At 34.3% G+C, this 24,613-nt stretch overlaps 3 protein-coding genes across 14 annotated transcripts; 2 read left to right on the top strand and 1 right to left on the bottom strand.

Annotated features, from left to right (window-relative positions):
* Nucleotides 1-239: 239 nt before the first annotated feature.
* LOC126676788 (pentatricopeptide repeat-containing protein At2g41720) lies at nt 240-8,391 on the top strand. 6 transcript variants are annotated; one of them, XM_050371071.2, is made up of 13 exons: nt 241-616; nt 729-901; nt 972-1,077; nt 1,657-2,766; nt 2,855-2,960; nt 3,328-3,532; nt 3,671-3,803; nt 4,028-4,132; nt 4,978-5,098; nt 6,334-6,500; nt 6,783-7,081; nt 7,168-7,564; nt 8,061-8,391. In XM_050371071.2, the coding sequence occupies exons 1-10, from the start codon at nt 266-268 to the stop codon at nt 6,381-6,383; spliced, it is 2,460 nt and encodes an 819-aa protein (XP_050227028.1). In that variant the 5' UTR covers nt 241-265; the 3' UTR covers nt 6,384-6,500; nt 6,783-7,081; nt 7,168-7,564; nt 8,061-8,391. The 6 variants fall into 6 exon arrangements, with proteins under 6 accessions (XP_050227031.1, XP_050227028.1, XP_050227026.1 ...); XM_050371069.2 differs by having other exon boundaries at nt 7,168-7,371; XM_050371070.2 differs by having other exon boundaries at nt 6,783-6,973; nt 7,168-7,371.
* Nucleotides 8,392-13,448: 5,057 nt separating this feature from the next.
* On the top strand, nt 13,449-17,490 carry LOC126676790 (AP2-like ethylene-responsive transcription factor At2g41710). Of its 6 annotated transcripts, none has more exons than XM_056105589.1 (9): nt 13,449-13,929; nt 14,091-14,173; nt 14,297-14,305; nt 14,389-14,477; nt 14,725-14,798; nt 14,875-14,925; nt 15,303-15,367; nt 15,589-16,187; nt 17,136-17,490. In XM_056105589.1, the coding sequence occupies exons 1-9, from the start codon at nt 13,709-13,711 to the stop codon at nt 17,187-17,189; spliced, it is 1,245 nt and encodes a 414-aa protein (XP_055961564.1). In that variant the 5' UTR covers nt 13,449-13,708; the 3' UTR covers nt 17,190-17,490. The 6 variants fall into 6 exon arrangements, with proteins under 6 accessions (XP_055961564.1, XP_055961567.1, XP_055961565.1 ...); XM_056105590.1 differs by having other exon boundaries at nt 13,451-13,929; nt 15,595-16,187; XM_050371075.2 differs by having other exon boundaries at nt 13,452-13,929; nt 15,306-15,367.
* A 1,114-nt stretch (nt 17,491-18,604) lies between these two features.
* LOC126678819 (pentatricopeptide repeat-containing protein At1g79540) lies at nt 18,605-23,128 on the bottom strand. 2 transcript variants are annotated; one of them, XM_056105467.1, is made up of 2 exons: nt 20,306-23,128; nt 18,605-19,226 (listed from the first exon to the last, which is right to left on the bottom strand). In XM_056105467.1, the coding sequence occupies exon 1, from the start codon at nt 22,905-22,907 to the stop codon at nt 20,538-20,540; it is 2,370 nt and encodes a 789-aa protein (XP_055961442.1). In that variant the 5' UTR covers nt 22,908-23,128; the 3' UTR covers nt 18,605-19,226; nt 20,306-20,537. The 2 variants fall into 2 exon arrangements, with proteins under 2 accessions (XP_055961442.1, XP_055961443.1); XM_056105468.1 differs by lacking the exon at nt 18,605-19,226 and adding an exon at nt 19,235-19,316.
* Nucleotides 23,129-24,613: the final 1,485 nt, after the last annotated feature.

A 24,613-nucleotide genomic window follows, 5' to 3' on the forward strand; every position in this document is an offset into this window, starting at 1 on the left:
AAAATATTGGTATTATCTAAAGACATTAATTGAAAAAAATAAAAATTAAAAACTAACATAAAAAATATTTTATTAATAAAAATTGTAAACTAGAACGGGACGTTGATTTTTAAGGGCCGAGATGGATCAATATCGAGCTCTAAGATTTATTTTGCTCCTGGAAAATAACTACAGGGGTTGTTTTATTACTTCAGCCTTTTTTTAATAGTAATAAAACAAAAATCTTATCTACTACATTTGACACTTCACTCTTTCTCCGTCGAAAATGTCAGCAATACACAGCCTCCGCCACCACCCTCCGCCTCTACTCAACAATTCCAAAATCCACTGCCAGAAGTCCAAAAACGACGTGGCGTTCGAAGAGAAAAAATCCGTTTCCGTAGACTATGACAGCGGCCAGCATCACGTCTCCACTCGATTGACCGGAGTCCGAAAAGCCGACCTGCAGAAACGATACCGTTTAAAAGTCGCAGGCGACCGGTTTCAAAAAGACTTGACTCTATCTCAAGTCGTCCAGAAGATTCTAGAACTGAATGCTAAATACGACGACGTTGAGTATGTCCTTAACCACTGGATTGGCCGTTTTGCCAGAAAGAATTTCCCGTATTTAATTAAAGTAAGCGACGCTAAATCTTTATCTAATCAGTATTTAAGCTTTGTATCAGTTTAAATTATCCAAACGAGGTGTTATTAGGATATAATTTTGGAATTGAAATGATGTAATGTAGGAGCTAACGCAGCGAGGTGAATTGGAACATAGCATGTTAGTTTTTAGTTGGATGAAGTTGCAGAAGAATTATTGTGCACGGAGTGATATTTATAATATGTTGATTAGGCTGCACGCTAGACATAATTGCACTGATCAGGCTCGCGGTTTGTTCTTCGAAATGCAAGAATGGAGGTAATCTATGCTTGTTGTAAAAGTAATTTGCTATGTGTATTTATTCTTTGTTTGTTTAACTTATTGCCAGGTGTAAACCGGATTCTGAAACTTATAATGCGCTTATAAATGCGCATGGAAGAACTCGTCAGTGGCGCTGGGCTATGAATATAATGGAATACATGCTTCGTGAAGCTGTATGTATTTGATCTCAGTGTTATTTTTTGTCTTATCAATAGAAATGGTCTATGTTGATGTGAGATTCGTGCTGTTTCTGTTTGTGTTAAAATTGGTTTATGTTGACAGATGTTTAGCTTAAGATGTCGAGAACAGTTTCTATGATAGCTAGTTGGAGTGATATTTAGGCTGCAGTGATTTAAATTTTGGCATTGCAACTTGTGGACATAGAAATGGCTGGATTCTGGAACATATACTGATAGTTTTTTGTGAATCGCATTTTGATTAGATATGCTGTCTCCAGTGTTCTCTATATTGTCTTCAATATTGCTCATGATAGAAAATAAGTGCCTGATTTCCTCTATGTGCATGTGAGAAAGACTTGCTTGAGCAAAAGAAATGCCACATTCACAAATTCATTTTGCTAGTTATTACCGGTCAACTGTAAAAAGAAAAGGAGAGAAAAGTATCTAATCATAACTATAATATTTTTTTGGTCTGATTACGTGTCTGAAATAGAGTTTAAGCCTTATCCCCTTCCATGTATTCCATTTTGTTGGAGGAGCAGATGGTTTTGACATTAATGATTGCTATTGCAGATTCCCCCTAGTCGATCAACATATAACAACTTGATCAATGCTTGTGGATCTAGTGGAAATTGGAGAGAGGCTCTGAACATCTGCAAGAAAATGACTGAAAATGGTGTAGGTCCTGATCTTGTGACTCATAATATTGTTTTATCTGCATATAAGACTGGTGGTCAGTACTCAAAAGCTTTGTCTTATTTTGAGCTAATGAAAGGAACAAATATTCGTCCTGATACAACAACACTGAACATTGTGATATATTGCTTTTTAAAGCTTGGTCAGTATGAGAAAGCCATTGATATTTTCAGTTCCATGAGGAAAAAGACATCAGAATGCCAGCCAGATATTGTAACATATACAACCATGATCCATCTGTACTCTGTGAGTGGGCAAATTGAAAACTGTAAGTCTGTGTTTAGTATAATGCTTGCAGAAGGTCTGAAGCCCAATATTGTTTCATATAATGCTCTGGTCGGAGCATTTGCCTCACATGGAATGAGTGAAGAGGCGTTGTCAGTTTTTAATCAGATTAAAGCTAGCGGATTTCGACCAGATGTCGTGTCTTATACTTCCTTGCTTAATTCTTATGGAAGATCAAAGCAACCTGAAAAAGCAAAGGAGGTGTTTAATTTGATGAAGAAGGCCAAGTTGAAGCCAAATGTTGTTACCTTCAATGCGCTGATTGATGCTTATGGATCTAATGGTTTGTTAGTGGAAGCTGTGGACATTTTGCGCAAAATGGAGCAAGATGGAATTCAACCAAACATTGTCTCCATAAGTACTCTTTTGACAGCCTGTGGCCGCTGTGGTCGAAAGGTGAATATTGACACTGTGCTCTCAGCTGCTAAAATGCGAGGCATTAAGTTGAACACAGTTGCATGTAATTCGGCTATTGGAAGCTATATGAATGTCGGCGAATACGAAAAGGCTGTGGCTTTGTACAAATCCATGATAAAAATGAAAGTGGCACTTGATTCTGTTACTTATACAGTATTGATAAGTGGCTGCTGCAAGATGTCAAAATATGATGAGGCACTTGAATTTTTTGCGGATATGATGGATCGAAAAATCTCTTTGACCAAGGAGGTTTATTCATCTGTAATATGTGCCTACAGCAAGCAGGCAAGTGTTATAACAATATATAAGCTCTCCTGTCTGTTTGTAACTTGATAGAAAAACTCATATCTTCTTTTCTGGGGATATGTTTTAGGGCCGAGTCACAGAAGCTGAATCTATTTTCAACATGATGAAGATGGCTGGCTGTTGTCCTGACATAATTACTTATACTACAATGCTTCATGCTTACAGTGCTGCAGGTGTGTTTAATACTGAACCACCGGTGAAAGCTTGCACTTTTTTTTATGTCAAGGAAAAAAAAAATTTGTTGATTAAGTACGATGCAACACATGCAGACATGCACCCACACTGACACCTCCATTGTACTACACAAAACAAACAAATATAATATAAGGCAGTTTTAACTGTGACAAAATGAGCAATACTAGTGTACATTAAGTTCTTCATCAACAAAAAATGGGAAACAAAGAGAAAAACATTATGATCATAGCAACATTCATGATTATTCATTTTGCAGCCACCTAACATTTCCTTAGCTAATTCATCCTGCATGCTTTCTCCCCTTGTGCTTCTGACAAGTTATCCCTTTTCATTTGTGACACTTAGAATGCTGGGAAAAGATCTCTGCTCTACTTCATGAAATGGAAGAAAGTAAAATCCAACCTGACACTATTGCATGCTCAGCTCTGATGAGAGCATTCAATAAAGGAGGGAATCCAGCACAGGTCCTTACTTTGGCAGACTTCATGAAAGAGAGAGAAATCCCCTTCAACGATACTGTTTTCTTTGAAATGATTTCAGCATGTAGCCTGTGAGTAGCGACTCTTGTTTGTTTGTCTGAAAGAAAACAAGTTAGCTATTTAGTGGTGCATGTATATTCTTTTCCCTGGAATGCTTTTATTTTTTAATGAACCTTGGTACTGCATGATTTAGCCCTTGCTCTTTTCAGATTACGGGACTGGAGGACAATAAATAACTTGTTGAAATTGATGGAGCCTTCGTTATCTATAACATCAGTTGGACTTTTGAATCAGCTTCTACATGTAACTGGAAAAAGTGGGAAGATTGAGTCTATGATGAAGGTAATAATGTTCTATATATATTAGTTAATGCGGAAAAGAACATCCTTACCTAGATGCAGTTGGTTTGCTTATTCCATATTTAGTTTCTTGTGTCTCTAGTTCTGGGAATTGAAATACTAAATGGTTCTACCAGTGTGTGATGTGTGGCTGATATTCTGGTCGTTCTTCCATTCTTGATATCTGTTTGGTAATCTTACACAATTTCTTTTTGTTCATAAATACAGTTGTTTTTCAAGATTATAGCATCGGGTGCTGAAATTAACTTCGACACTTATTCAATCATGTTGAAGAATCTCCTGGCTGTTGGAAATTGGAGAAAATATATTGAGGTAATTTATTTGCCAAGATTTTGTATTATTTTGCAATAGGGATCTTTAATTTTCCTTCATTAGTAAGTATATAAAAAGGTAGCAGCCATTTTCTAAATTTCTTAGTTTCAGTTCTGAGCTGTTGTCCAAATGTTTTGATAATAAGAAACTTATAGGACTGGGGATTTAGAACTGTGAAGTATCAGCATAGGTTGATAATGCATGTGATAGAGTAGTGCCTTTTAAGTGGAACATTTCATATGCGGTCCCTGCCTTTAATTGTGCTTCTCCTTGCAGTCACTTTATTAAAATTTGCATCACAGAACTCCTTCTTTGTTAATTTAAGTACTCACTTTTTTTTGCCTGATTCCTTGAAAATTTCTGTGCAGTATTGATGTAGCATCATAGCTTGACATAAGTTTAATTGAAAATTCATAATAGAATAATACTGCATTCTATTTATATAGAATTTTTCCATATTATTGCTACAAGGATCTTAGTATTACTTGTCAAGATGTCTGGAGCTTTGAAAGATTGAAATATAGGGACCGCAACTAAAAAGTCAGGAAGCACATATGAAACTGATTCTTTTTTAGAATAATCCTTAATTTATTTAACAACACATCTTAAATTTCGAATTTTCTTTATATTCTAATTAAAGGCTCACTTCAAGAAGTCCTGTTTTTATGTCAAGTCATATATTATATGATTCATATTGTAGAATGTTGCTCAGATGTGTTGACAATATTTTGGAGATAAAGCACTTGCCATTCTCTTTTTGGCAATTTAACATGTTTTATACTCATATTCCTTTATTTACTATGTTCTGCATTTTCTTTGCGGACTTGGCAAATTTTGAAATATAGGTATTGGAATGGATGGAAGATGCTGGAGTTCATCCTTCACTTGGAATGTATCATGATATATTATCCTATGCGCAAAAGGGTGGTGGAGCTGAATATGCTGTTATCATACAAGGAAAAATTGGTACACTGATGCTTACCTCCCTTTTAGAAAGATAATCGATTTAAATTTTATAGTACTTATTACTACAGATTAAATAAATTTATTTGCAAATCCTGCAACTTCGCCCTACATTAGTTTGCCATTGTTGTAGCTTTCCTTGGGTTTTCTTGACCATCCTGCTCAATGGTACGTTTCATTGGGCAATATGACACTTCCAACCATGTTTGGGAAAAGGGATTCTGTATTTATAAATTTATAACTGTGCCTGTGCATATATAAAATGAATGAAATTGTGGGGACCAAATTGATGTAGAACTTGATAACACAATATCTGAACCTTTAGTCCTTTACTATCCAGACCTTCAACTAGTTCCTACCACTAAACCAAAATCCTTTCTTGCAATTGATTAGACTAATGATAAATGTTTGCCTGTCTGTGTATAAACAGATGTTAAGTACTGTGAAATTCTGCAGCTCTTTCTTTTAAATGCTTTAATTTGGAGCAGTTTAAGGAAACATGCATATTAATTCCTTAAGCATGGGCTGATTTATAAGTGTTAGATTCCATCTTACAACCAATTGGCCCCAAGTGGAGAGGCTCATGGCACTATAGAATTTCATATGAAACACACAGCACGGTACTATCTTCCAATGCAAGGCCTGATCTGTTAGTTTTACCAGTTTCGGATGCATCTAAATTGCAATAACATTTATTTATGATGATCTGGTTAGATCTGTTTGTCTGATATAACATAGAGATTGATGATTTGTGTTGCCAAATGTATAATAAGAAATCAGATATTGCAGTTGATGTTTTTGGCAAGTTTCATAGAGTTGGGAGAAAATGTTAGCACTAGATGTTCAGACAATTATCAAGCATGGGATGAGTTTTGGTGAAGTTTGTATGGCCGCTTGATTATTTGTCGCTTTCGCAATTGGTTGTCTGGTATGTAAAAGATTGGCACTACTGAAAAGATATAGGTAGGGATGGATTTGAACTGGTCAAATATCAGGAAATGATAATCATGCAGAAAGGGTCGGTTAGCATTTATACTAATGTATTTTAATTAGAAGTTGCATTGGCTCCTTATGCTTTGTTCCTTCTTTCCAACATTTCTTTCAATCATTTCATCTTTCCTTGTGTTATCATTTACATTTACCCTTGGAATCTGATTGTGCTTCTTTGAATGATTGATTTTTGCAGTTTGTTTTGAAATACAATTTGAAGCTTTTATCTTGGTGGTAATGCTTTGCAGAATCACTCAGAAGAAATTGTGGGAAACAGATTTTAACAGCCAAGGTGTGAGATTGTCATGTTTCTAGCTTCATGCTGGCCAAATGGGATGCGCTTTTGAAACAAGGAAATTGCAAGAACTTCTCCTGCCACATGCATAGAAATGCTGATAAGATTACATCTATGAAGGTACAGCTATGATTAGAGATTAAGAGTTCTAAATTCCTTATGTGAGAAACTGTTGCTGGTTGCTGCAGTGGATTCTTCTACTGAAAGTTAAATGGAGTTTGAGAAAATATTAGCCTTTTGGTGACATGAGATAGATATTTACTTTTCCACAATACAGTTATGAACCTTTCTTTTTAAAAATCCTCGACTTGAAAAAGAAAAGCTAAACAGCCTAAGGAGAAAAGAAATGTAATCAAACATAGGCAATCTATTAAAAATGGCACTTTTGTTTCTTTTGTGTAGATGGAAGAGTTGTAATACTAGGAGGCACAAACAGAGAAGAATATGGAGAACTAAAAGACCACCATGATAACTCGATGGTGGATGAGGAAGGTGAAGGTCTCAGGTGGACTTAAGCGCGGCAGTGACAATATTATGTATAGGACAATAGCTTCAAATTCCAATTGGTTCAGTTTTGATGCTGATAAAGAAAAGTAAATTATTTGAAACTTAAATCTGAATATAAGAATCCTAATACCACCAAATTGTTGGCACTAGGGGTCGTACACAAATGGAGTCTTCCTATTCCTTTATTAGAATTGGTAAATATTTGTATATGGACTTTTGCTGATGTTTATGTATACTCATCTATTGTATTTATTGTTTTATGTATCTGGCTGTCCTGCAGAAACTTGTGCAGAACTAGAAGCTAGTCTTCCAAGTTAGAAGATCCTGGTGATGCCATATATATTAGCATGAGTTCATTGGATGGTCTGGTAGATGAATTATTGAGGAAGATTCTCATCAAAAAATTTGTTGATTCAGTTCAACATGCTAAATTCGTCACCTAAGTGTTGGTCATCTTCTGTTTCCTGTTCGATTTTTGTTCACGGTATGTAATTCACAGGCCCTCGATTAGCAGGCATGCTCTGATCTACCAACATGGTTTAGAATTTGATTCATTTGCATCTGTACTTCCGGACCCGTATTTGGTGGTTGAGTTTGCTTCCAAGTGTCACCTTTTAAATTCCACAAATTACCACGAAAACTTATTCGCGTTCTCAGGTTGATAAGTTGTTGCAAAGGTTGGTGTTATATTTGAATCAACTCACCTTTGCTTTTGGCGTAATCTCTGAAACTGATGACTACTTTGATTCTCGATACAGAGTGGTATTATTTCTTGGTGCAATTTATGGTTACTTTGTTTTTTACCAGATACATGTTAGTTATTTTCAGAAAAGGGAAATGTTATATTGTTAACTTATCAATTGGATGAATAATAGTTTCATCCGAAGGTTAAATAGACAAAGTAACCATAGAATTTCCCATTATTTCATGCATTTATAGGACAGCTTCACTCTCTGTTCAGAAAGTGAAGCTTGGAGACTCTTTCCCACAAAACAGTCTGTGGTCTTGGTTTGTACTATATATTTCATTTCTTTTATCACTTGGCAGTTATGTTGCAGGGATTATTTTTGTTCGTAATGGATTATATTTTGAGCTCTTATAATCTAATGAGTTTTGTTTCCTGGCCAATATAACTTATGTTTGTTGAGTAGATGGTATTTTCTTGTGGAACAGGAAGACTAATCAACTGCAGCAAGTTGTCTCCGAAGCAGAAAATAATAGCTTCACGGTCATCAATGCCCTGCCCTTAGTTTTTCGTTACTGGAAAAACTCACTTCCGATTCTTGGCAAGCAAACCACAGGTTCATGTAAATTTAAATTGAAATAATGCGTCTTTATTGTCTGATTTGATGGAAATTCTAGCTGTAGCTTAAGGTTTTCAATTCAAAATAGTTTTTGGCAGGAACATATATGTTTAGGTTTGATTTTGATTTAGGTGAATTCTTAACAGTTAATTGCTTCCACTAGTAATATAAGCATTCTGCCACAGAAAACTTAACTTAAACCAATTCCATACACCAAATAATTAGAATTCAATATTTCATGTTTATACATTAACAATAATATTCAAAGTTTCTTCTTCAACACTTGCACATTACCAAAACTGCAGATCCTTATTTACATTTGAAAAATAAGGTGGATGATATCTCTGTGGTTATGACCTGCTCTAATCTGGATTAAAAATCGTTAAACTATATTCGTCTATAGCTACCCTTATCTACATATTGAGCTCATTAAATAATCTGGCAGTAATTTACTATTATCTTCATATTTCCAATAAAATTCGTAAAAAACATAGAATAATATATTTCTATAGAAATTCTATATTCAAACCTCTCATTTCCTTTGAATTACGGAGGAATGATTTATGCAAGGAAGACCAAAAACTATATATAATTTTCTTAGTAATGGAATGTTAACTACTCAAAATATTGACATCTCAAACAGAAAACAAAAACCTACATCTCAAATAGAAACCAAAAATTTCCTAAAAATCTATCATATTACATAGATATCTCATATCACACTAGTAACTGATAATGAGTCCTGAAGCCTGAGAAGCTCCTTGAGGAGGTGGTCCAATTTTAAGATCCAAAGGATCTTCCTTTCTAATTGTTGTTGTTGATGATGATGAAGCTTTTGGCAAATAGTGTATAGGAAATAACCTTGGATTAGGAATGCCTGAATGGTGAGTAGTTATGGGTGCATAAGTATAATTTCCCATGTGCAAGAATGGTGGAGCTGCTCTAGTTTAACCCCCCAAAGGAAATCCTACCTGCAAAACCATGTAAATAAACTTATTACACATACTGGGAACAAATCAACAAGAATGCAATCTTTTTGTTCGGTTGATTGGATCCTATGTTCTATAGGAACACGCTCAAACGGGAAATGCTCAACGAGAAAAGGTGAAATGATTTTTTTTTTCAAAGAATAGGTCGTAAGCAAAAAAAATTGGAATTTCATAAGCGTTTTTGAAAATGAAAATGAAAGCTGAAAATGACTCCCAAGTTTCTGTGCAATGTAAATTGGATCTAATCGGAACTTAAAACCTTGAAGGCGACTTTTGTACGAATTAACCTAAACTTGGTATTAGAATGGCGTACAGCTATTTGATCACAGATGAAAATCATCAAATCCAAATTAATCAAGATCGAAATTGGTCTTTACCATATTAGGAATTCCAGCATAACCTGGATGAGCACCAGGATTAGCCATGGGAATTGGATGTTGATCCAGGCAAAGATGAGGGACTTTGTTCATTATCCGAGCTTGCGTAACATCCTATAAAATCAATAGAAAATAGTATTACATAAGTTCTGAAAAGCTTTATGAGTAAAGTAGTGGATGGAATGCTAACACTGAAATGAACTTTACATTCAATGGGATTTCAGTAGTTTTCATTAACGGCATAGCTGAAGATGGACTAGCCTGTTTTAATGCAAAGTTACCATTCTGACAAGTTGACGGAAAACAGAATATTGAAGGAATCGAACATAACATGAAAGCGAATTTACCTGTGATGAAGTGCTAGCAGGATAAATGGATAGGTCCTGAGGCTGTGATGCTGGAACCTGAAAGGTTAAGAAAACTATCAGTTCCAGTCTCATTATTTCAGGATTCTAGAACTATATTGCATGATACTTCTCAAATTCTAAGTTTTAGCTTCGGAAAGGGAAACACTTATGAAAATCTGAAACTCGATATTTATATTATTGTTGAAATTAAGACATACATTTTCTTTTAGGGACTTGTCGAAGAGACTTGATTTAGAAGAAAATTGTCTGAGAAAATACTTTTGAGCATGACTAGCAACTTGGGTTGAGGTCCTGCTAGTCACAAAATTCTTGGAAATCCTTTCCAATCACCTTTACCAAGTTTGTCCAAACCTTCTAGAAAGTTCCTATGCTCTTCTTCACTCCAGGGCTTCCCTGAGGAAAAAATGCATAAGAAGAATGATTACCTAATATTTGTTTTCTTAAAACTAAACACCCTTCATGATTATTTAGAGACATGTGCAAAAATCGAATCAAACTGGATGATCAAACCAAACTGATCGATTTAATTTGGTGGAGTTTGATATTTATAAAAAGAAATTAATTTTTCAATTTAGTTAGGTGTGATTTATTTAGTTTTTGATACAAACTGAATAAAATTAAAAAACTAAACAATACAAAAAGATTTGGTTTAGTTTAAAATATTTAAATTCTTATAAATTTGTTTTGGCGTGAATTTTCGGCTCGTATTCATACATGCTCCTAGTTGTTGCATGCCATATGATGCATAAATTAAATGGTGAACAATCGAATCATAATCAGTTAATATAGGTTGCTCAATTTGCAATTTGGATTGCTAAAACAAAAATTCTAAATGGGAAATAATTATTCAGCCTAAGATCACACAATCACTGATGCATAATCTGACTGTAAATATTACTATAATCTTATGGATGGAAATAGTAAAATATCAGTTCAATGCAATCCCATCATCTTGCAAGTTTAAGACAAAAAAAAAAGGCCAAAAAAACATATTCCATTCCATCATACCAACCAACACATAAAAACAGACTTTTTAAATTTAGTATCACCTAATTTTATGTTAACTTGATCAAATACATAAATTAAAACACACCTTTTTTCCTATCAAGTGCTGTCTTGATTCTCTTTGAACCAACACAACTTTCTGATAAATACCCATCATAGCCATTTTTATTTTCTAAGCAACCCAAATTGTCTAAACTAACACATTTAGTAATGGGGTTTTCATCTTCTTGAATAATATTTACGCCAAACAATTTTAAACATTATTTGGCGTAAATATTATTCAAGAAAAAATCAAAAATTAAATGTTTGTTTAAAAGAAGCAGATATTTTAAACAAACATTTTTTTTTCATACTATTTGATTAAAGGACTAAAGTTGTGTTAGATACATTTATTTTGTCTAAAGTAAGAAAAATGAAAAAAAAATCAAAATAAAATAATTTATTATGTAGACATTGTCTATATAAAATTCATAAACACATCCAACTAAATATTAAAAAATCTAGGCTTAACCGCAATAAAATGCCAAACGTATGCGCGAAAGGTCAGTTATAGCCAAACGTTTAAAAATCGGCACACATAGCCATTTTTGACTATCTTTGCTTCTTTTATAGCCACTAGTGAATCGAATCGAATCAGATTTTATGACAACAAGGCAGCCATGTCATCGCCAACATTAAACTAAAATCATATGCGGCACATTTAGACCAAACCAAACTCGATTCAAAAAAAAATCAAACGACATAATAATTAAAATCAAAATTAAATTATTATAGAATAATTAATTTTTTTAAAAAAAATTATTTAAAAAAAATTATTTTCTCCTTCAACGAGAAAACCAGTAGATTTGGTCTTCTCCATTGAAGGAGAAGACATGCTCTGGTCTTCTCCTTCAATGGGGAAGACCACAACTGGATTTCTCCATTGAAGGAGAAGACCCAGCTGTGGGTCTTCTCCTTCAATGGAGAAACCCAGAATTTGGGTCTTCTCCATTGAAGAAGAAGATCAACTGAGTCTTCTCCACTTAAGGAAAAGACCGACCTGGTCTTCTTGTTCAATGGAGAAGACCCAGATCTGGGTTCCTCCATTGAAGGAGAAGAACCACAGATCGTTGAAGGAGAAGACCCAAAATCTAGGTCTTCTCCGTTGAGGAGAAGACTCAAATCTGGGTTTTCTCCATTGAAAGAGAAGACCCAGATTTGATTTGATTAGTATAAGATTTTTTTAATCGAACTAAATTTGATTTGGGTTTATATATGATACTTATGAATTAGAACGACGCTGTTTTGATGAATAGGCGATGACATGACTGCTTTGCTGGAATAAAATCCGGTTTGATTCACTAATGGCTATAAAAGAATCAGAGATAGTTTTTTTTTGAATTCATCGGATCTCATTAAATTGAATATGAAACAGTTACATTTGTAAGAAATTCGGGATAATTTGAAGACTAAACCCGATGACCTGACATGGAACAGACAACATGCTGCCTGATTCGCAGACCTTACTTACGAAAATAAAAATAAATTACTAACTGTTTCGCGAATTAAATGCAGTCTTCAATCACTCTTCGTTCGAACTTCTCCAAACACCCGCAAACTCACAGCATCCGATTTAATCAACACTTGATATAACTCCTTCTAAAAAAGAGACAACAACTCTTTCTAAAAAGGAGACAACAAACCTTTCACATAGAAAGAACAACAAACTTTTCATAAAAAAAAGACAAAATAATACATTCATAAAAAAGAAAAACAATAAAAAATGAATAAAACTAGTATAGCTCATAGACGAATCCATTTTGTTACTAAAAGATCTTCAATCTATCGTCGCTTATTGATAATTGAATTGCGCTTCGTGATAAATTTTAATCCGTCAGAAAAATGAAAAAGAATTGGCTATATATTATATTCTATGAAATTCAAATAACATAAACAAAAGGGATGGCTACCGTCAATAGAAAAATTAAGCCATTGACGGCTGCCGAAGAAAAAAATAAAAAAAAAGCTCTAGGCGGCTAGGGTTTGTTAGAGAGAAAAGAGAAGAGAAGGCTGATAGGGTTTTTTTTTATTTTTATTTTTTCTATGTTAGTAATGAATCAGAGATAGTTTAAAATTGCTATATGTGCCGATTTTTAAACGTTTGGCTATAACTGACCTCTCGCGCATACGTTTGACATTTTATTGTGATTATCCCAAAAATCTAACACAAACTCTCTTCTCATTTTGTAATATAAAATTGGATATTCCCATGAATTTCCAATGGAGCAGATTTAGGCAAACATTTCCAAAAATTATATATACAAAAAATTTGGTTTGGCATGAATTTAATTCAAGAATTTATTTAACTTCATTTATTTCGGTCAAAAATGCATTACTACAAAGCAAATTAGCAGACCCACGAAATGAGAAACGATAAAACGTCGTCGTGTTGCCGATCTCGTCAACCATAATTCCAAGAACGAATCGACCAGTAGCAGACAAGTGGCATAGGTCGCCACATGCCACCACTCTGACAAAACAAAACACAATAATCTCTTAATCCAAATCCCAATTACCGAATTACCCATGGTCCCATCCTAGCCGTTACAGCCCCTTTTAGCCCTTTAACGGTCCCACATTCACTAAATCTCCCAGGTCATTATCGTCATTACACACTAAAACCCCCCAAGAAAACAACACTCTCACTTACTCCCCAGCTCTCACTTCAACAGTTCAGTTCATTACTTTAATCTCAGTTCTTCCTTCTCTTAGGGTTTGCTTATCGGCGATTAAAAAATCATGGCATCTACTTCTTCCGATCCCGGCCTCAAACCGGAACTCGGAATCGGCGGCGGCGGCGGAGAGAGCTCAGAGGCAGTGATAGCAAATGATCAGTTATTAATGTACAGAGGAATAAAGAAAGCAAAAAAAGACAGAGGCTGTACTGCTAAAGAACGTATAAGCAAAATGCCCCCTTGTACTGCCGGTAAACGGAGCTCCATTTACCGTGGAGTTACTAGGTATCCAATCATTTACTTATTTGTCGTTGTTTGTTTTTGAGTTTTGAAATCTTTTTCCTAAATTTTATTTAGGGTTGTTTTAAGAATTTTCAGAAAATTGGAGGGCTTGTTTTTAGTAACTTGAGCATGACTTTCTTTTGATTTAATGTTTTTTTATTTAGGCATAGATGGACTGGTAGATATGAAGCTCATCTTTGGGATAAAAGCACGTGGAACCAGAATCAGAATAAGAAGGGAAAGCAAGGTTTGTCTCAGTTCTATGTGTGCATATGCGCGGGCAATTCTATATTGTGCATTTATATTGCGTGTTACTGATTGTGTTTTTTGTGATTATACATGGAATTGTGGCTGCTATTCGTTATGCCAGTATACTTGGGTATGTCATCAGTGTGAACATGATCTGTTTTAGTTATGATCTAGTTTGTTTGCGTGTTTTAAGATATATTTATCTATTTGTAGGAGCATATGATGATGAGGAGGCTGCAGCAAGAGCATATGATCTTGCTGCCTTAAAGTATTGGGGTCCTGGGACACTTATTAATTTTCCGGTGAGATACTTGTGTTAAACACTTTCTTTTTTCGTCTATACTATCCAGAATGATTTATATGTTTTGTATTTTAACGAAGAACTAAAATTCAATACTTATGCATTCTTGTTTTATTATTTAATCGATATAAATTGAATTTTCTTTCTAGGATAGATTCGGAGTGTGAAGTTTAATGTTTATGATATTTAACCTCATGATTCTTCTTCTTTTTTTGCATCTTGTATAATGTAATAATTCTGTGGTGCAGGTCACTGATTATAGTAGAGATCTTGAAGAAATGCAGAATATGTCAAGAGAAGAGTACCTAGCATCTCTTCGGAGGTATGTTTCTACGTAGCCTGCCAAGTATTTTTGAATTCATCGGCTGAGCTGCTTTAATGGTAGATGTTTTCTGCAGGAAGAGTAGTGCCTTTTCTAGAGGAATATCTAAATACCGTGGGCTTTCCAGGTATGCATTTTCTCTCTGCAATATCATTTTGGCTCCAGGAGTTGTTGATTCTTAAAAAAAAAAATGTTAATGCACTTTTCTCTCATTTCACCTAGGATATCATAGTGTCTTCTTGTTGAGTTTTGAGCTTCAAGAAACAACTTAAGGTTGCTTAATGTACTTCTCTTGCAAGTTAACTACGTATGAGTACTCGTAGTTCATGATTAGCTGCCATCTCAAAGATGAAATTGAAATTAATTTTTACTGTATGACAACACATTTAGTCTGTTCTTCCGATGGAGTGTCCTTAAGGTGCTGTTGTATCCTCAGATATATATGGATAAATAATCTGATATTCTGTTTCTGACTTCTGTTTTCCTTTGTGATATATTACAAAGCAGTCGATGGGATTCCTCATATGGTCGCATGCCTGGATCTGAATATATCAGTAGCATAAATTATGGTAAGGTCTAAAGTTTTGAAGCTCAAGGAATTCTCTTAAACCAGTAACCAAGAAAATTAAGATTTTATGGGAGAATTTTGTGAAAATGTATTTACGTGAAGAACATCGTCATCTTTTGCCAATAGATTGGCAATTAAAGGCTACTATATATGTCTTATTTCTCCCACATATTTTCCTCCAGAACCAGTGCCATCTATCTAATGGTGATATCTCATTTTAAGGTGCAGCGGATGATCCAGCACCGGAAAGCGAGTATGTTGGGAGTCTTTGTTTTGATAGGAAAATTGATCTTACAAGTTACATCAAATGGTGGGGGTCCAACAAAACTCGTGATTCTGTGTCAAAGTCATCCGAGGAAGATATCGGTGAACTTAAATCATTGGAATGGGCATTCCAGCGCACTGAGCCCTACGAAATGCCTCTATTGGGCATGCCTTTTGATGGGAAAAGGCATAAGCGATCCAAGATATCTGCCTTGAGCATTTTATCACGATCAGCTGCTTACAAGAACTTGCAAGAGAAGGCATCAAAAAAGCAAGAAAATTGTGATAATGAGGAGAATAAAAATAAAACTACCAATAAAATGGATTATGGGAAAGCAGTTGAGAAGTCTACAAGTCACGATGACAGTAATGAGAGACTTGCAGCTCCATTAGGAATGAGCGGGGGACTGTCTCTTCAGAGAAATGTGTATCAACTGGCCCCTTTCTTGTCTGCTCCGCTTCTGACCAGCTACAATACGGTTGATCCCTTAGTAGATCCCATCCTGTGGACATCTATGGTTCCTGTTCTTCCTGCTGGACTTTCTCGTAATTCTGAGGTAGTGTTTTCTTAAATTCTTTTCATTTCTTTTTTATTAAGTTGCTCAAGGCATGTTATTCTTAAGGGAAAGACAATCTTAATAGCCTATCTATTTCAATATGAAAGAGCTCGAGGCTGCAGCTTCCTTAGAATTTGCTGTGGAATAATTTGATGAAGTTAGGATTGGAGAAGAATAATATGCTTTCTCTAACACCACATCATGTTCCTAGTGGTTATTATATGAGGTTATAATAAGATGTGGTGTATAAGGGAATTGGAAATCATTGAACTGGAAAGTAGAACAAAATAGCTTTGACATGATGCATATTTTGCATGGTAAAAACTAACATATAATATGCTATTGGTTGTAATGAAGAACTACTGAGTGTAGTCATATGTCTGTGAGTTGCTTTAAGGAGAGAAACAGTGTCCGTACGATTTTTGGACTTAGGATAGAGCTTCTTTGGGTATTTCCTTGGAATCAGGAAGCCTATATACAATACAAATATGAGAGGAGCCGACATCATTTTCATAAAATTTAATTAGTTGGATCTATTAATAGATAATAGATAAAGTTTGTAATCCTGTATTTATACTTCTTTGAATACTGAAATAAATATCTCATAGAGGTACTTTAGCTTTTACTTGAGCCAATATATTTTCATTGTGTTCCGGGTTAGGGGTGTGCAAAAATCAAACCACCGAAAACTGAACCTGGCCGATAAATTCAGTTCGGTAGGAATAGAAAAATTTATCTTTTGATTAGGTTTTAGGAGTGAAAAGTGGTTCAGTTTATATTTGGTGCAAACGAAATTAAACTGACTGATTTGGTTTGGTTTAAAAAAACTGGAGTCTTACGTAAATGATTCGGCTGGGTACTAAAAAAACATTGGTTGGGGCTTCTTGCCTTTTGATGCTATTATGCACAACAAAACGTCAGCTTGCTGAAACTTGGGATGTGGTGCAGGTGACAAAGACAGAGACGAGTTCAAGTTATAGTTTGTTTCGAGCAGAGGAATGAGTGCAATTCCAATGTTTGTTCGGCGTTGCTTATGAATCATAAGAAGATAAAAGATGTAGTGACAGTGCTCTCTTAAGGATAGGTTGAAGAAAGGGAAGTGGTAATGTATATTGATGACATCGTGTAGAGGAGGTTCAACAGATGCAGGAGTAGTAGTATTTCATGATGTTCCAAAGCCTATAATATATATGAGATCTATATCTGAGAGTTAAAATGAGCACACTACTTAGCTACAACAGCTACATACACACTTGTATAGATCACAAATTCTCGCATTTACGAAATTTTTACTTTTTATTCATATGCCTTGTTATTGTCATTTTCAGTTCTAGTTGGACCAAATATAAATTAACTTGCTTTTTTAAAAAAAATGAACTGAAAATTGAATATTTATAATTTATAATCAAATAAAATAAAATAAAATTTGTTCTTTTGGGTTTAGTTCGGATTCGGAAAATTAACAAAAAAAAAAGTATGATAAAAATATTAAGTTTATAGATGATTTTAATGGAAAATGGCTGAAATCATGTTCAATTGTAGTGAAATGTCTTCTTTTAAAAAAATTAAACATATACTTTTAGCCACTAAATATACCAAATTATCATCAAAAGAAATTATACCATAAACTTTTAATTAAAATCAAAATCATATAATTACACTAATATAACATTGTAGAGTCAAATTAAATCTCGTGCTAATCAAACTGATCCTTTTTCATCCAACTTATCTCATTTAATTCAGCTGTTTTTTTTATATCTGGTAGTTTTTTACCGGTAGCTGATAGATGAGCATACATGTTTGGTAAAATTTAATTAGCTGTTATATATAAAATAATTGTAAAGGGCGTGATTTATATTTATTAAATTATAAACATATTATATTATATAATATTTAATAAAAATTAAAAATATAATTCTTTTATAATAAGCAACATTTAAAACTTATTTAATTTTTTTTTTAAATTTATGATTTATTTTAAAAGAATTATTATATTATAGTTGTTCTGATATAAATAAAATAATTTTATATAATTTATAAATGATTATAATATTTAACAATAATTTAAATGATTTTGTCTATTAAAAAATGATATATTAATAAGAGTAATTTTATCTAAATAATTAAAAATATTAAAACACTTTTGGCAAAAAAACTCCAAAATTAAGCTTTTCCAATATCAGCCTTTGGAGGTTCTTTAAACTCTTAAAAAAATCTCACCAAACGCTCTAATAGAATTTTTTGTAAAGTAAAAATTAAAAGTTTCACCGACAAGTTAAACCAAACTCCCCCTATTACCTGCTTATATCACAAAAACTGATCATTATTCCATAAATTGTCAAGGATCTTAGATTGAAGAGCAAAGATTCGTCAACTCTACATAGTTCATGCAATATAACTGATTTTTGAGACTACTATTGTTCTGAAAATACCAACTTTGCAGTTCTTGATTTCTTCACTCATCATATTAAATTTCTTGCTGAAACTACAAGGAAATGAGCCCTGACATGAGCTGAGCAAAAATCAAATCAAACTAATATTTACTCTGGTTCGGTTTAAAGAATTAGTTTGGCTGTGATGAGTAGGAAGTTTGATTTTCGATTTTGATTTGGTTTCTATCGTTGGTTAATCAAACTGGCTGAGAAATCAAACTTCAAAACAACATCGTCTTGGATGATAATAATTACTTATATAAATAGTATAGACATTTTTTTTTCTTTTGAAAAATAATAGTATAGACAGTTTAGTTATGTAAATATTTGTATATTCTTGACCTCAATCAGCAAGCCTTCATTTCGTTGGAAGATTTACCTCAGTTTACAGCAGCATCCTACAGTCCAAGCTGTTGAGAGAAAACCAAGGACATCGCAAGTGAATCTACCGCAGAAAGCGATCGATCCATGATGACGCATAAGCTCTGAGCCAGCTGCATCAACCAGTGCAAAACCTTAAACTTCCATAAAACAGATTCTAGGTTCTCATAAGATGGGGTTCACAATTGCGCTGCACCAGCTTGACTCTTTCAGGTGCTGTAAGATTCTGCAAATTTCAATCAGCTCAAACTTATATGGCCAACTTTTTCTGTCTTCAGAAACTTCATTCCATAAAGCATGATTATTAGTAACACCCCTAAGGAATCAGAAAATAACCCTGCTTCACAATCTGATAATTTATGTTGACATCAAAGGTGGAGCAGAACCAAATTTGATATGCTAGGAACCAGAGTCAAACTGAGGTGAACAGCACAAATAATATTTTCTCATGCTTAGTTATTATATGACTAGCCAGATCAGATGTTAGAGATAATATAAGAAAACATATTCGATACTTAGCACATAACAGAATTTATTGCTAGCCTTTATATAGAAAGCATAGGATAAAAGCTATCAATCATTTCACTGAGGCAAAAAAAATTAAAAATAAGAACTTCAATGAAATAGCTTAGAGAGCTATAAAATTGCTAGTTTCTATATGCTATGCTTCTGATTACTATTCAAATCTAGTTCATTAACCTAGCCAGACTTGCACAGACATAATTCACACAAGCATCTGTTCAAGTAGGAAGATTTAGATATCCTCCACTAGTTACAGCAAATATAACCACATAACCTAGATGAAAACCGTAAACCTAACAAAATGGCATAGAAAGTTCAAATGCATATTGAAAAAGAAACGCATCAAGAACCGAGTATAACAGAAATACGCAAAGCTACTTGCCAAGCGCTATCATGCACACTCTTCAAATTATGCTTCGCAGAATTACAACTGGCACACGATACCATTTCTACACGACAAGTATATATCATCCAGGAGAAATTCTCTTTATTATCTTCTCTTTGAAAGAAAAAAATCTTACAACAAAATTCAGTGTATAAGTTACAATTTTTTTGGATAGACAAAAGATCACGCGCCATTCAATTACTTGATAAAGCACTGCTATCCAATGAATCCTACAATGTCTAGGTCAATTCTAACCAGCAAACATTAAAAGGTCAAGAAATGGTCAGTAAGTGAAACGAGCTACTGGATTTACATCGATTGCAATTCCTGGACGGCAACAGAACAGTGAGCATGCATGTGGAATCACAATTTTTTATACCATACCCGACTCAACTGACCTTATTACTTTGCCTTCCAGTGCAAAGCTGCAGATCTCCAGTCCTTAACTGTAGTGCCCCAGTAGTTACCAAGATTTACCATAGCTCTACTCAGTTTTCATATGCAATACCATTTTTAATGGAAATTGGGAACTGTGTGATAAAAACCAGGCATTCCTTAACCATGCTCGCAGCTCAATCTACAAGACTGGAAAGGGTCCTGAGCCAATTCAAACCCATATTGGAGCATAATTTAGAGAGCAAGTTGATAATTAAGCTCGCTTTTTATTGATTTATGTCCTGCATCACCATTCAAAAGGTACTTTGTAGTCCGATGAAGGTGAGCATCCAAATCATATCCCAATGACTTCATTCTGCTTAAAAGCTCAAAGGCACAATTCCTTTTTACTTCAGAACGAAGAACACATTTTAATAGTTGATTGCAAATTCGTGGTTTCAACACATATCCCTTGTCAATTGTGTAAAGGAAAATTTCTGCTGCAAGGTCTAGATTCCCACTTTTGCATAATCCATTTATTAATTTCACACAACTTGGAGCAGTGACGATAACATTATGCTCCTGAAGAACGAAAAATATCTTTACAGCTTCTTCTAGTCTTCCTGCTTGACACAGCCCAATCAGCCAAATGGTATAAGGTGCTAACTGCAAATCATTTAACTTAAGGTCCATGTCAAGTAAGCCTCGAACTGCCTTTTCCACTTCTCCCTTCTCAAAGGTTTCCTCTAGTTTTTTAACTACTTCATTATCTCGGCCAGGAATCTTCCGCAGATACTTCAACCAAAGACTAAAAGCTTGCGTAATCTTCTTTCTCCTGCATGACCAAGTCATAAGTGTTTTATAAACTTCTGTAATTGGAGTACACTCACTCTTAAGCATACGATCAAACAATTTAAAGGCTTCCTCTTCTCTATTAGCAATTAAAAGGCCATTTACGAGAGTTCCATATGTTACAGAATCTGGTAAGATCCCCTTCAGCTGAAGCTCCTCAAAAAGCTTAAAAGCACCACTAATGTTGCCTTCCTTGCAAAGACCATTGATTAGAATATTATAGGTCATAATATTAGGTGCAAACCCACTATCAGCAAGCTGCGTGAGAGTACTGTATGCCTTGAGAATCAATCCTTTGTCAACCATAGTTTGTAGACTTGCAGTGCCCTGCGAAAGTCGAAGAAACAATGAAGGATTTCCTATCTCCATCTTGAAAAATAAATGTTTAGCTTTCTCGAGGTTTCCAGCCTTACAAAGCCCATCAATAAGAGCATTGAAAGTAACTACAGAAGGATGACAACCAAGTTTCTCCATCTCAATAAAAATTTGCTGTGCCTCACCCACTAGCCCACTCCTGCACATACCACATAAGAGAATGGTGTAAGTGCAGGAATCAGGAAAGCAATTATTCTTCGAAATCTCAAGATGAAGTGATTTCGCCTCATCCAAGAGACCAATATCACAATAAACTTTGATCAAAGCATTATAACAAAGAGTATCAGGAACTACACCCGTCTCGGTCATCTCATTCAACATCCTTAAAGCATCTTTAACCTTGCCTACTCTTAACAACCCCTTTATCATTATAGTGTACAACACAACGTCAGGCTTGACATTATGCACACTCATTTTCCTGTACCACACCTGGGCATCTTCAGATTTCTTAGCTTTAAATAACCCATCAATCAAGCAACTATATCCCCTCATATCAAGCACATAACCATCCTTTTCAAAATCTTTTAGCAGAGTCAAAGCCTCATCAACTCTACCCAACTTACAAAACCCGTCAAGCAAAGTATTATAAGTAACAAAATCAGGAACACATCCTTTATCTTTCATTGTTTTCAACAGTCTATAAGCATCATCCGTCTTCTGAGCTTGACACAAACCCGAAATAACAATAGTATATGTAATCGTATTGGGCATAATTCCCCTTCCAGTCATTTCATCAAACATTTGAAGTGCATTCTGAGTTTTCCCACTCTTATACATCCCATCAATCAAAATACTAAACGTAGCTCGATTAGGCAAACAATGAAACTTCAACATTTGATTATAAACACACAATGCTAACAAAAACACATCTTTACGCACCATAACATGTAAAATCATATTATAAGTAAAAACATCAGGCTCACAGTTAAAATCTCTTATCAATTCGAAAGCTTCGACAGCCTTCTCAGCCATGCCCATCTTCACATAACCGTGGATCAAAACAGTAAACGCATCAGCAGATATCGAAAACCCGCCATTTTTAACTTCTCTGAGCACTTCCCAGTACAATTCAAACCCATTTTTCTCCTTGAGGAACATATCAATAATCAAATTATGAGATACCCATGTTCTAAAACGTTTAAATTTAGATGCCCAGATGAAGAATCGAAATCCCAATTTGGAATTTGGTGGGTTTTCGATTATTGAAGTGACAATGGTGGGATAGAGAAATGGAACAATGGGTTCTAAAGCGGGTTCAATTGGGTTGACATTTTCAAGGATGGTTAGCACTTCATTGGAGGTGGCAATCTCTTCGGTAGCGGAGCAAGTGTGGAGATGGTTTTTCCTAGGCGGTTTTGAGAGAGGGGCTTGGTAGAGTAATGGGCGGAGCTTATTCATGATTGTGCCATTTAATTTTGGAATTTTTGCAGTATCATGGGTTTTATTAGCTTGAATAGATTGAGAAATTAATTGGAAGAGGTTTAGGTGGGGGGTTTTGGGAGGGGGCAAATGATAGGGGGCACACTGATCTCAATCGGTCTTTAGCAATTAGCATGGGTTTTCTGTTTGGTTGCCGAGAAAATTATTTATATTGCTGGAACTAAGAAAGTAGAGCAAAGAAACGTTTTTTGTTCGGAATTTTTTTAACTGATTCGGATTTTTCATTTTTATTTTGTGATGGTAAAAGGTAAAAAGGACCTCGTAGATTCTCCAAAAGAACATATTAGCCTTTAATTTTTTTTAGGAACAATTAAATTCTCGTGAACGATTAAACTCTTCCGTTCATCAACCTTACAAACTAACGTTAATTGTTGACGTGTCATTCATAAATTATAGGAGACAAGTTAAAAACTAACTTCACTGTTTAAAATATTTACCAATTTATATTTAAAATTCAATTGAATCTAATTAAAATCAATTAAATTAACTAAAATCAATTAAATTAAATTAAAAATTGATTAAATTTTAGTTTAAAAATCAAACCACGCCACATGCCCTCCCGGAATCAAATGACCGTCAGTAGAGGTCATCTATCCTTCTAGAACAGACCTTCATGGTCATTTTTAAATATTTCTTTTTTAATAAATTTGACGTCATTAACTTTCATATTTAACAAAAGGGTTTATTTATCCGCAAACTCGGGCAACTCCACGTGCACCGCGTTCCTCTTTGCACCCAAAACAACCAAAAATCCGAGACCAAAAATCTGAGCAAACACATCGAAGAAACATCTATGAAATCGAGCAAATTAAACATAAATATCTGATAAGGGGCACTTGTGATAATACAATATAGGTGGAATAACTGCAAAACCCCAAGGCCCAAAACTAATAATCCAAGCGCAAAACGTATTCTAGGCCATAATAAAATACCGAGACTAAGAACCAATTTTAGCAATCTAGGCTCCAAGATGACTGTCACACCAATAAAATAGAATATCCAATTAGGAGAAAGAACCAGTCCGAGATGAATGGACTCAGCTTCGAGATAAAAATATCTTCATCGGTCTTCTAACAAGAAATTCTTTGACAATGGAACGTTTGACAAGGGTATATCTAACATCCTACGAACGACACCTACACATATCACACACGCAATAAAAAGGGGTTTTTGATGAATTAGTGCCTATAAAAATTAGAAAATTCCATTTTTATATAAATCGCGAAGATGCAATCAGCAATATATGTTTGCGGATTGTTTCTAAATTGTTTGGCCAATTTATCTTTTTAATACCTAATATAAACCAATAAATTATTATCTCCTTCTTAATTTTGTTTTTATTATCAATATAAAATATGGTTAATAATCTCCTTAATCCTTCATTTGTTTAACTTATACAATGTTTCTTTTTAACTTTTTAAAAAACATAACGATTAAATACTTGTTTAAACTTAATTATTTATGTATTATTTAAGTGTAAATTTATTTATAAATATCAGAGGAAGTAGGTCGTAATTAAAAAAATTTAAAATTTAAATTTGAGAATTTAAATTTTAATAATCGGTTTTGAATGAAACAAATAAAGTTTAGAAGGTAAATAGACTAAAAATTAATATATCAATGTACATCTCTAAATGTAGAGTTAAAAGTTTCGGATAAAACCC

The sequence above is a fragment of the Mercurialis annua genome, linkage group LG4 (assembly GCF_937616625.2).
Source record: "Mercurialis annua linkage group LG4, ddMerAnnu1.2, whole genome shotgun sequence".
NCBI classification, from domain to species: domain Eukaryota; kingdom Viridiplantae; phylum Streptophyta; class Magnoliopsida; order Malpighiales; family Euphorbiaceae; genus Mercurialis; species Mercurialis annua.

Bases quoted from the DNA above. Each gene is read 5' to 3' on its own strand.
- LOC126678819 (XM_056105467.1), bottom strand. From the start codon at position 22,907: ATGAATAAGCTCCGCCCATTACTCTACCAAGCCCCTCTCTCAAAACCG.
- LOC126676788 (XM_050371071.2), top strand. From the start codon at position 266: ATGTCAGCAATACACAGCCTCCGCCACCACCCTCCGCCTCTACTCAAC. The intron at 1,078-1,656 runs GTATGTATTTGA...TTGCTATTGCAG, and splicing joins AATACATGCTTCGTGAAGCT to ATTCCCCCTAGTCGATCAAC. The intron at 5,099-6,333 runs GTACACTGATGC...AATGCTTTGCAG, and splicing joins TATCATACAAGGAAAAATTG to AATCACTCAGAAGAAATTGT.
- LOC126676790 (XM_056105589.1), top strand. From the start codon at position 13,709: ATGGCATCTACTTCTTCCGATCCCGGCCTCAAACCGGAACTCGGAATC. The intron at 14,799-14,874 runs GTATGTTTCTAC...TGTTTTCTGCAG, and splicing joins TACCTAGCATCTCTTCGGAG to GAAGAGTAGTGCCTTTTCTA. The intron at 15,368-15,588 runs GTAAGGTCTAAA...TCTCATTTTAAG, and splicing joins TATCAGTAGCATAAATTATG to GTGCAGCGGATGATCCAGCA.